The 12809-nt window shown below is 34.4% G+C and overlaps 1 protein-coding gene across 1 annotated transcript in view; it reads left to right on the top strand.

Annotated features, from left to right (window-relative positions):
* Nucleotides 1–1405: 1405 nt before the first annotated feature.
* Nucleotides 1406–12809, top strand: part of LOC135117852 (zwei Ig domain protein zig-8-like) — a 33107-nt gene continuing 21703 nt past the window's right edge. The window contains exons 1-3 of the mRNA XM_064038195.1: nucleotides 1406–1536; nucleotides 9087–9271; nucleotides 10696–10812. Coding sequence (XP_063894265.1) covers nucleotides 1479–1536; nucleotides 9087–9271; nucleotides 10696–10812 — 360 coding nt within the window. The 5' untranslated portion in view covers nucleotides 1406–1478. The remainder of the gene's footprint in view (nucleotides 1537–9086; nucleotides 9272–10695; nucleotides 10813–12809) is intronic.

Here is a 12809-nt window from a genome sequence, read left to right as displayed (position 1 = left end):
CCCGCATACCTACACTACGAAACAAACTGATTCCAAAAGTTTTATTTCAGAAAAATAAGTGGTACACCAAAAGGTGAACACAGAATACCAATCTCAAACCGTTGTCCTGATCGATTGCTCGAAGCTCGCACTTCTATTTTACTTACAGCTCACTTAATGAACTCGGACCATCCACTGGCCCCTTGGCTACCTCCCAACTTTAGACAGTCGAGCAAAAAACTTCCTACCAAAGTCGGTCAGACTCCTATCAACTTTTATTAGTTTTTCCTTTTTTAATGGTGACGTAATTCTATAATTAGTCGCACGACGTTAGAGCGAAAATTCGTATGTTTTTCGAAAGTTTGACTGTCGACTAATTCGTGGGGAGTTTCGTTTAACTAGTTTTGGTTGCAGTTTTGCTTTAGTTTTATTAAAATAGTTTAATAAATTACACTACGTATATAGTTTTAATTATGTTTTTGGTATTTTAAAACTTTTTTTGAAATTATCTTCCCTATCCATTCGAGAAAACTTAATTGCAAATCTGAAAATGTAACTGATGTGTTAGAAGTATTTTTTTCTATTGGAGTTTCTTCTTTTATAATATGATATTCACAATCGACTTCCTCTAAACGCCATAACCAAGCGATCAAAAACCCATACAAAATTAGAAGCTAATATTAGTACGGTGACCATTAAAATCTCAATTTCAGCAACTCGACCAAAACATGGTTGGTTTATACCCCTCTTTACATAATGACCACGCTTAACGCCCATTGGAGTCTATTCCTATTGAATAAACTCATTAGGGTTTCCATTCAACCGTGGTACCTCGGACAGGTCCATGGTCCATTTCAATGGCTATATAAATACATGGTGGATCGATTATTACCTCCTTTCTAAGGGACGGGAAATCATGGTTATTGGTTATGTGGGAAAAAGCTGATGTTATTTTATTTGTGGGTATTTTAATGAGTCTCATTATTTCTTCGTGTATGAGGACCCTGAGAGTAATCTTTCTTGAAAAGAAAAAGATGATTAAAAATATTAATTTTGCAAAATGTAAATAATAGCAACGAAAATGTATTTTTAATAGCATTTAAATAATAAAACAATACATTCTCTTTTACCTCCGAGTGCTCCCTATATTTTTTCCTATACGTACGAAAGTAGGCCATAAACAGCTAATCTAGAAAAAAAAACTTAATGTAGCGTAATACAGGTACAAAACCTGATAATAACATGACTCGCATATTCTATTCACGTCGCCATCCAAACAGTGTCCTTAAATCACCGTACACATAGTCACACTACACCTACACATCGCAGAACCGACCGTAACTCGTACACAACAGAGTTGAAATTCCGCTGTACAAATCTTGATTACGCGTGAAGCTTGAAATGGACTTTAAGCAGATGTTAATATGGTTTAATTTTGTTCGCAGGGAGGTTGTTTTGAGGCGTGAAAGTGGGATTATGCATGGACACGTGATCTAGCGATGTCTGCGGCTTTCCTCTTCGCGGCGCTGGGCGCTTTGGCCCTCGTCAGCCGCACAGGTGAGAAGGGACCTCTATTTATGTGCAACCACGGAGTATTAGGTCGTGTGACGTGCCGTATGCTGTTGTGGCTTGCTATAGTGTTTTTGTGTTGAGAATTCTGTGCCTCAAAAGAAAAAAATATTTACTTTTGAAATAACTACACTGGATTCAGAGCTGGGCGGGATTGCAAAACCATTGTACTGAGCCTACAGAATTAATATTTTTTATGCTAGCTTCTGCCCTTGTTTTACACGTATCTCGGGGACCATTTAGAATCACAAGGATAGAAGCGAGCCTATGTCCGTCTAAGGAGAAACTTATCTCTGTTCCAAACATTTAAATATACTTCAGCCGTTTAAGCGTGATTGAGTAACATATATACAAACAGATTTACTTTTACTAGAATAGTAGAATTTTTGGTAGCTTTTTTTCGTGGCTTCGTGGCTTTTTTCGTGGCCAGTTTTTTCCGTGCTTTATCTTGATGTTTTGTTCTGCCAGCGTTAGGCAATATAAGTCTAGCTTTTGTACTGAACCTATTTGGCAACAGTGAGGCTTAAATCTTTAAATACATAGCGCTTTTACTTATTTTTTGTATTGTCCCTTTTTGGGACGCGACAAATATATTTTTTCCGATTTTGTTTTGGACTTTGTCACAAAAGTGGACGCTGGGTTTTTGTTATGTCGAGTTTTTTGTTCTTTAGTCTGAATTAGAGGAATGTGAGTTGCTAAAGTTAAAATTTTGAATATTTGTTCGTACGTATTTAAAAAACAAACCAGTCAGTGAAATTGTAATATCGCCACAAAAAAGTCATTTTTTACATAGTACGACATCAATACACATAAATATAATTTAATAAATACTTACCTACTTATATTGGTATGCTATAATATAATTAATCGGTAGTGGCATTGTCTTTTCTTTACAATAAAACAGGTTTCAATCAATAGTAAAATTGGCTTTTCAAATAAATGTGAGATAAAAAATAATAGCCTTTGCGCTTAAATAAATTGCCTACAGGTAAGTACCTCATATTTGCGATTTTACATTGAAAATAAATGAAATGAAATCATATTTGTTTGAGGTTATTCATTTAATATTATATTTAAAACCATTATTTGATTATATTGGTCTGCTTTTGTTACGCGCGAGTTTTCAAATAGTTATTGTCGTGTTTAGAATCTTGTTGAACCATTTTAAACAGTTACGGATTCTTGTAAATAATAAAATCTTTAGTAATAAAATAAAGAGGAAACATTTTTTTTGTTTGTATTCTAAAGGAAATCTAATTCTGAAAACTACTGAACTTTTTTAAAAATGTGAACCTTCCTGCTACAGTGAAATAGTCATCTATTTAACATTCTAATCATTTAAAAAACAAAATAACATCACACAAAACAATAAACCTCTCTTAACAGACGCCAAAATGATCTCAAAGCCACCACTAATTCGTACCGTCCCGACATATTTCACTCCAGTACTCCATTACTTTAGAGCACAAGGAAGCATTTACTTGATTACACGAGCATTTTAAACGTAGCTTACACAAACTTGTGACGTCATCTAAGCTCACCGAAATACAGTCAGTCGTTAACGCCATGAAATTGTCGTTCACTTAAGCCCTTCTCGACCTGGGTTCTCAAAGTGATCCAGATTTCAAGAGAAAGAGCTATATGGACATGGAGAATTAAATGACTAGCGGAGGTGCCATAACGGAAAATCGCCTTAGTAGCACGCCAAAATGCGGGAGGACGAGGAACGTTACTGTCTTCGCTCTTGTACGCCTTCTATGGCCCCATTTTTTTTTTAAGCCAAATTTTGTGGATGTAAGTATGACGTCTGACAGAGAGGAATGGAAGAAAAAGACAGGTTGCGCCGACCCCAAATGACTTGAAAAATAGGACAGGAAGAAGATTATCATGATGATAAAATTTCGTTGATCAGTGTCTCAAAGAAACAAAATGCCTCGTTAATTGACGTAACTGATCGTTTTGGTCATGGCCCAATGTACGAATTTGACCTAGAAGGAGGCCCTTGACCTAGCTGCATTATGGCATCTCCGCTCACCTTTCCTTACTCCGTGTATAAGACCTAGTACCGTCTGTTTTTCACTAGAAAGTGGATCACTTTAACGTTTGGTTGTATGGTCTGTGACCTCCTTTCAGAACTGTAAACGTTTTGTTTTTGAGATGTGATACGGAGACGGATAAAAGCACGATGACAGGGTTGAAATATACTGATTCTAATTAGTCCGCATTTTTGATAACCCTAAAATAATGGACACTTATTTTTTATTTTTGTAAAACATTAAATATTTACTAAGATATAACGCAACACAAATTAAAAATGGGGGCTCGTGACGTCACGTCTATGTAAAATTTGTACTTAACAGTGACGTAATACAAAATTCAATCGTATTGTATGTTCGTTGTTATTTATTTGTAAGAGTTTGTTGTATACCATTATTGCAGGATTATCTACGAAAGCGGACTAATTTTAATATTCGTTTTATGACTAATTACTCATTCACGATGCCCTAATAACATATTTTTTTTTACTGTTTTTTTTTTCGGGTTTGAACAAAATGGTGTCTGATTAATAGGACATTTGTTAGTTTATATGAGAAAGGGGATTAGTGAATTGGTGCTGACAAAGACAAGTGGTGAGCTATCAGGTCTGATCGATTGATGAAACGTTTTTCTGCCCAAGTGACTCGGATAATGTTTTCGATTTAAGCTAGGCTCCGAATTGAAATCTGTCGGTGAGAATTGTTCCTTGAAAATCTTTTTACTTCAAACCATCCCTATTTACTGAATTGAGTACCTCCTTGATTTTGGGAAGTCGATTCAAAAATAACGAAGTTAAAGTACGTAGTTGTGTTAAAGCCATATTTTTGAGGTATGTAGAGGTATATTTCCATAATTTTCGTGTTATCGTGGACAATCACCGATAATCTGCGCAATGCTTTATAGGACTTTTATAAGTGCATAATACTTATTTAGTTTCAATTTTTTTGGAAGCAAAGTAATCAGTTGAGTTGTCAAAAGACTACAGTTTTCTTTAACAATTCTATTGCAATATACAAAAGATTTCATGTCAGCTTTTTACACCCATATTTCACTCACATTTTATTTCCTTACTTGGCAGTTCTAAAAATAAATACGAATACGAATAATATACAACTGTGGGTTTGTAAAGGGCTCTCTGTTAGTTTCCGGGTAAAAGGGAGTGAGCATTTAGGGCGCTGACTTGAAGGAAAAGGGGGTGATTAGCCTAAGGGCCTAGGAAGGGACACCTACATGATTTAGTTAGATAAAAATGTTTCTACAGATTTCTTCTTATAAATTATAGATATGTGGCCAATTCGAATGGGATTATAATATGTTAATTTTGTGTTCTATGGTAAAACAAAAATTTTTGAACCTCCTCCTTTTTGCGAAGTCGGTTAAAAATGCCTCATGCGAAATGAAGAAAAGTGAAAAATATTGAGTTAAGTTTATCCTTCTTGTGTTAAGAATAAAGCATCATTTTAAAAACCTTTTTCTCTTATTAAAACTATATTATAATAGAGCAAGAAAGCTCCAACAAGATTAAAGAATTTTAATAAAAAAACACTTATTTTATTTTTTTCACCCGTAGCAATGTTAACTAAGACTTTTAATAGTTTTAGTGCCCTCTGCATTGACTTCTTAAAGTTAAACTCTGAACAAATATGAAGGCTTCGTGGTTTTCTAAGTTTTCTGTCTAATGCGGGCCAAAAGTTCGTACAAAAAGTTAAAAAAAAATGGAGCAGTACAAAGCAAAGGTTTTAACTTACATTTAAGGTTGTAAAAAGTTGTAACTTACATTGGGCGCTTAAACTTTAGTTTTCTATTCTTTGAAATATTAAATATGTTGGAATGACTTTATCTTTTGACCGATGTGATAATGAAACCAAATGTGAATAAACTATTTAACATAGGGGTTACTGATACTAAAAAAACTAAAATACCTCTATATATGTTTCTTTTTACTTACATCTTTTACTAATTGCCTTTGCGATTTTCTATTTGTCCTTTGATAACATAGTAAAATTTCTCTTAATTACTTGGCGTATTAAGTTAGCTACACCGAATAAGCTTTGGTCCATACAGTTGAGCGAATTGGACGGAGCAAATCTGACACAATTGTCTCAAGAATATTTTTGCTTAAGTGCGCAATGATGTCATCCTTTTGGGTTCCGTATTGTATGTTGAATTGTTTGTTTTTCGTAGTCAGCTTTTATTTTAGGAATACATTGAGCTAATAGGTATTATAGGACTATATACAATTTTAAATACCCCCTATTAATATCTATGGCAATAAAGGGCCTCAATTCAAGTACACAAAAAATACATTTAAAACTCTAGCTGTTTTGTCTACTAAAAACTTTAAGAGTTTGTTTGGACTCATAAATCAGCATGAAGTTGAATGATAGTACGCACATACAAAGATCGGGTATTTAGCCGGTATCCGACCGACTGACAACTTTGACTGGGGTTTAGATTTTCTTAAAAACATACTTTTTGTAGCTTTTGTGGGAAGATAGGTGTAGGTATATGTTAGTAGTCAAGGAGAAACAAAAGAATAACACAAAAATACAGAACCCTCACTTTTCGTACCCAACTTTACTTGACCGTTTTTTTCTCTTTTTCATCAAATATAAAAAGAAATCTTGTGTAACGTCCATTAATGGACGCCGGTCTTGATTGAAGTGGTTCATGACAAAATGTAATTTAGACCCTCAGTACATTATCTTGGCGCGTTATCCCTCCATCTGCTTTCTGGCGATTCTGGTTGAGTTGTTCTATTCTGCTGTACGTTTTTTTTCCTTCTAAATTAAGCTGTGTTTGAATGTGTGCAGCTTTTTTATTTTGGAATTAAATACATTCAACTCATGGCGTGAAAAAAATAAAGAGAAAAAGTTTGAAAATAATGTGCAGTATCGTTTTTTTATTTTTCTAAATTATTTTTTTTTTTTCAAATCATTTGTTAGATTAGACGTGGGCATTCTACCGCATGGAATAATCTTTGAAAGGCGTGTCACAAAGACACACAAAAAATAGTTGTTAAAACAATGCTTACAAAAAAAAAACCTATTACAAAAAAAGAACACACACACCCGAAAACCCGCTTCCGAAACTCCGAAGAAATTAGTTCTATAACTCAGAAACACACAATAGTTGTCTTCCCCGCCATAATGTCATAATGCCACGAAGACAAAACTGTTCTAGTGCCGATATTAAACTTTGTTCCGTGATATTTATCGCGACGTTGTGACAATGTTGCTTCGTATTGTATTTTTAGTAGGTAGATATTGCTCGAGTACTGTAGCGGATTCTTGCTTTATTTAGTGTGTAATTTTTAAATTGTTGAGGATATTGAATGGGGCGGTTTAGTTTGTATTGAAGTTTCGAAATGGATAAAAGCATTCTTGAGTGTGGTAAGAATGTCGTGTGTGTGGTAGACAATATTTGTAAAGAATTCTGTATTGATCTATATTTAACGTGTTGTATAGCTAACCAGTTTTTAGGATGTTAAATATTTTCAGTTTTTTGCTACTGAATTAAACAAACCTTGTTTTGATATTAGCCAAACTCCCCATCTACGAAACACTATTTTCACAAAACAGGCCCAATTGTTTATTATTAGGTCATATTTTTCAATTTCAAGACGAAATGAAAGTGTGCTAAAAATCTTAATTATTCTCTCTAATAACATAGTTTGCTTAATTAGCTTCTCAGTAGCAATTAGTGAAAGAGTTGACAAAGTAGTCGAGGCACACCTCCGACGTAGCTTCATTAAAACGTCGTTTACATACTAAATTCAAATTTTCTTTGTGCAAGGAACCAAGATTTAGAGATGGGACGTGAGCGAACTCAAATAATTAGGTAGTTCGAAAAATTACACCGTGTAATCCGAACCCTAGTGATGTGCTTTGAATTCTATCGATAATTTACTAGAATCACATTTCAAAGTGACTTATTTGTGTTACGTGAGCGAGGGTATTTGAATAAGGAATTTCGTTTATAGAGGTGAATGGATTTGTCAGTCAGTTTATATATTCTTTAGAAAGTGGAACCGGTTTTCTGTATCGAAGTTTGTAATTTCCGACTGACTTGACCTTTAAGTTGAGACTCGGAGTAATCAAACACAGGCACTTTAGGGTCTTGTTCATTACACGCGTTTATCCCTAGTCCCTAGGATGTTTTAGTTAAATAGTTCTGATATAATATTGTCAGTTTTACTAAAGAAAATAATATGAATGTAGCACAATTTAACATAAGCTGGGTATTTAAACTATATGTTTGTCCGAGATGTGTTTTTTCACTAAGCCAATTCATCTATCGATATCGATAAATAATTACGCGCATCACTAAAATGGAAAGCGAAGTTTCCACAAAGAGTGAGCAAGTTCACAGTCCCGGTGACTTAAGTGGCACCAACTTGACTTCCCGGTGGCAACGTGATGAGTTTCACAAGTGACATACTTTTTGTATTTGTCGGCAAAAAGATAATGTGTAGAAGTTCTATTCACTTTTTGGGCTCAGCTAGTGAAGACCATGTAGTCTGACCACTATGTAAAACAAATACGTTTTAAAGAGATATTTTTTGTTTATTCTTTTCACCATAAAGGCTCCAAAGCTACTGAACCGATTTGAAAAATTCTTTCACTAACATGAAGCTACATTATCCTCAGGTGATAATATTTATGTATTTTATCCGAATACGAGAAGTACATAGGTTTTACGGGACGCGGATGGGAAACAGAATCGAGGGAAACAGCTAGTAACAAATATATATTTTAAATTGATGAGTTTGCCTGTAACTATTTCGCCTAGTATCTAACAATCTCTAGCTTGGCTGACAGGAAAGTTTACTATCTATACACTTTTCCATGTATTAACTACATATTACTATGTGTAGGATGCATAAACGATCGCTTACGGAAGCAGATGAGATGCGATATCATAAACAAAAGACATCTAGTGCTCAGATACCCTGACGGCTCAGGAAGAGAACGTCTAAACTTTGTATCAGATACAATCTAGGTGATATGACACATTATAATGTTAACTAGTATATCTAAACTTGATATTATAAAGCTAAAGAGTTTGCTTGGAATTAATATTATAAAGCTGGCGTGTTATTTGTTTGAACGCGGTAATCTCAGGAACTACTCGGAAAAAAGTATTTCTATGTTAGATACCGTAAAATTCTTTAGACGACTTTTTAACTGTGTGCTCAAAATACCCATGTGACGCGGGTGAAACTACTAGTGGAAGCTAGTTAAAACTGTATTTAAAAATGTCTTGGAACATTGGGTATAATGATGGTAAATAATAAATTAAATTCAGGGCAAGGTTAACAGATATATTATTTTAAGATATTTTTAGGCAGAAATTTAATTTAGGTCAACTTAAATAACCTTCTACGTCTATCCATTTGACTTCTTTAAAGTATTACAAAATGGCAAAAAAGTATCTTCAAGGTATTATTATAATTGAAGACCATTCTTTTAATGTTCTACAACCAACATCCTTGTCCACAGGTTGCACAGACAATACAAACGGCTTAGGCGCAGACGGAGTACAAGAGATAGACTATACCGACGTAGACCTAGGACTAACACAACGAGGTCCCAGGTTCGATGTCCCGCACTCGAAGAACGTGACAGCACTAGTGGGGAAGACGGCACAGCTCAACTGCAGAGTCCATGATTTGGGGAATAGGACTGTAAGTATAAGGAATAGGACTGTAAATATATTGAAATGCTACTTAATTTTGAAGATAGATCTAACGTCATTCTAATCTCCCCTGAATAAGTACCTCCTCTGCCACACTGAATATAAAAAAACTGAATTAAGTGACGTTTCAGTATTTTGAGGTTAGACTTATCCTCTAAGTGAAAAACTCACGGATTGTTGTTAAGTTGTCTAATACAGCCTCTATCCACACGAACCTAAAGCGCCAAGCGTTGCATAAAAAAATATCATTGATTGACCCAAAACTAACAAATGAATTTCACATAAAAGGCAAAAAATAATAATAAAATTGATAAACGAAATGAAAATGATAATTTAAAATCGCTACACATTTTACTGAAACAAGGTTACAAAAACACAAATCATAAAACGAGCATAAAAACTAGTTTCGATAGTAAAATTGATGGCTCTTCAAAATTAATCACATTAGCTCCAGGTTCACTTTTAAAATAAATATTGAACAAAGTCAAATATACTGAAAATACTTTGTGCAATCATTTGTTTAAATCATGAGTACCTTGATTGTTTAATTTTTGTAGTCAATATTTCTTGACTTACACTATAAATTAATTTGTAGTGTTGTTACGCTTTTTATCGATAATTAAAATCGCAATTTATAGAACAACCTCTTGATTGAAGTATTGAGATTAAAATTGCATTGTTCAATAACAAAGTCAGGAAGATAGTTCAATTAATTGTTTTATTTTCATTCGTTCATATTAAATTAGTGCCTTGCTTTTACAGATATCGATATTATGTTCCATTTTTTAAACTCTTGACTATCGTATCTTTGATTTCATTGACTCAAGGATATCAAAGGAACTTTTAGGAATTGTTCCAATAAATTCAGTCAAAGATTTTTAGAATCTAGAAACTAGACTAGCTAGTACATTCGGGACCAATCAAAATCCACTCGTTTTCGAACCAAAACGAGTAACATAACTCATTTATCTATCCAATCCAAACAAAAGGCAATTCCACTGAGTTTAAAACAAAAAACATCTAAAACTAGGATTACAGTGCAGTAAGCGGATTTTTTGTCAAAGAACAAAGTTGATATCGAATTTCTCTGGAATCAGAATATCGGTGAGCTTTGAAAATCGTTTTCGTGCGTATAAGCAATATAAATAATTTCAAGACCAAAGACGCTTTTATTTAAATTTAGACTTTAATATTAATCATATTTTAAAGCTTACAATTAAATTAAATAAAAAATCTAAACACAGCAGATCATATTTTCAAATCAGATCTTTTTTAGCATGCCAATTATATCGATACTTAAGTCCCTATCTTTGACATCACTAAACAACAATTTTAAATAGTTAAGACTTAAAAAAATATAGCTGTAATCAGCTTATGGTTATTATATTGATGATGAATGTGTTTTGTGACCAGGTATCATGGATCAGACACCGCGACATCCACCTGCTGACGTCAGGGCGGATGACGTACACCTCAGACCAGAGGTTCATCAGCGTGCACAACCCTCACACCGAGGACTGGATACTGAAGGTGAGAACTACTGCATATTACTGTGTGAGCTAGTATCATGGATCAGACACCGTGACATCCACCTGCTGACGTCGGGGCGGATGACGTACACCTCAGACCAGAGGTTCATCAGCGTGCACAACCCTCACACCGAGGACTGGATACTGAAGGTAAGAAGTAAAGAAAATCATTAAATATCTCTTTCTGTGGGGAACTGGGTTACTGGGTTGTGGAGATCAGATAGGCAGGTGCTCCATGTAAAATACTGGTTGGCAGCTGCATATGGTTAGACTGGAAGCCGACACCAATATAGTTGGGAAAAGGCTAGATAATGATGATGATGTACAGTCAACTTCAGGTCAGTGGTAACGGTTTTATAGGAAAATCGAGTTAAGGTGCATGACAGTTACCACTGATGTGCGGTCTACCGTACCTACATTTGATGTATAATTTAGAATAGATCTTGCATATTTAAAAATAACTGTTTATCACGAATACTGATCATGATTTATAGATTTCCCCTATATGAAAGGGATTCAGTATCACTACCAAAACTAACTATAATTTGACTTCTCCCCATATGACCTTCACTAAATTCCACATAACAAAATAATGACACAATAAATCCACTCAACGACATAATAATATTATCTAAGCTAGAATATTCAGGCTATACAAATATTGAGTGATGACTCATAGCTTAGAATCCATTAGGATAATGTACCTACCGTGAAGGTTACAATGATAATATATGACCTTCTTGGAGACTGGCTGGTGACAAATATTTGAAATGAGAATGTGTGAAAAATGTATGGCCTGTACCTATTTTTAAAGAAGGTTCCAGTTAAAAAACTTTTAATAAGCAGGTCGCACCATAGAGTATAATATTAAGGATAGAATAGATGGCTTGTTCATTAGAATTAATAACACCCTTAATTATCGTCACCTGGTGTCTTACGTTGAAATACGATAGCTACATCTTACATTATAAATGTGAAAATTACCTAAAAAGTCTGTGTAATTTATACTGTAATTACATTAACGGCTGTTCTCAATCTCCTATCGTCAAATAGAATATTGTTTCATTTACTAAACATAGGAATTTAACATCACTTTAATGGAGCTAATGTCAAAATTCTTCTCTAGGACGCAAGATATATCCATAGATATAAATAATATTGGGAACTCTAAAATGATTCAGAGTCAAGATAGGTAGTACCTACCCTAAAAAGGACTTGGCCCATCTATTCAGCTGGTGAAAGGTCAGATGCGTTCGCAGGGGAACTCCCTGCGAACGCATCTGACACCGTGGGCTAAAACAATAACTATCGATTTTAGTGTCGCCCTGCACATCATGTAGAATATATTATTACCTGTAGCTTTACGTCAAATGTCTTCAGCAAAAACCCCTCACACCTTGTCCAGACAGGTAATTTGATACAAAAGCCCGTCTCCTAAGTGGAGCTGCAACATTAATCATCTGAGCATATCGCAGCTTCACGCTGCTTGCTCTGCAGCTCCTCACATAATGCTTTTGACACTTTTTACTGTCTTTTGTTTTTTAGCTATAGTGTAAGTAGTTGTTTTACGTATTTCGACTCCATATGGGACATTGATCCATTTTTTTAAAGGTATTCGAATAGAGACGTAATTGCCTTAATACTTTGTTCAGAAGTATTTTCTTGAAGAAACATATTATGTTTTTCGATTAAGCAGAAATACAACAAAAACGAATGAACATATGTTTGGGCATGTATATGCCCCACGAAACTGTTTACACTTAAAAACATAATTTTAAAACTTTTATGCTGTGTGTTACAAAAGTATTCGTAAAACAGAAGTAGGGTGTAATGGTCCCTTATAAAGTATCAATTATTTTTTTAAACGTTGTGTGATTTTGAATAGGGTATGAAACTAAGGTGTAAAGCCTATCGAGAAGCGCGTAGGCATAGTCTATCGTGATACCCCCCATTAGTAGGCAAAGTTACTTCTGCTTACTTCTGCATTTCTATTAACCA

The sequence above is a fragment of the Helicoverpa armigera genome, chromosome 15 (assembly GCF_030705265.1).
Source record: "Helicoverpa armigera isolate CAAS_96S chromosome 15, ASM3070526v1, whole genome shotgun sequence".
In the NCBI taxonomy this organism is placed as follows: domain Eukaryota; kingdom Metazoa; phylum Arthropoda; class Insecta; order Lepidoptera; family Noctuidae; genus Helicoverpa; species Helicoverpa armigera.
The sequence above is the reverse complement of the archived record's forward strand: the minus strand, read 5'-3'. Positions and strand labels throughout refer to the sequence as shown.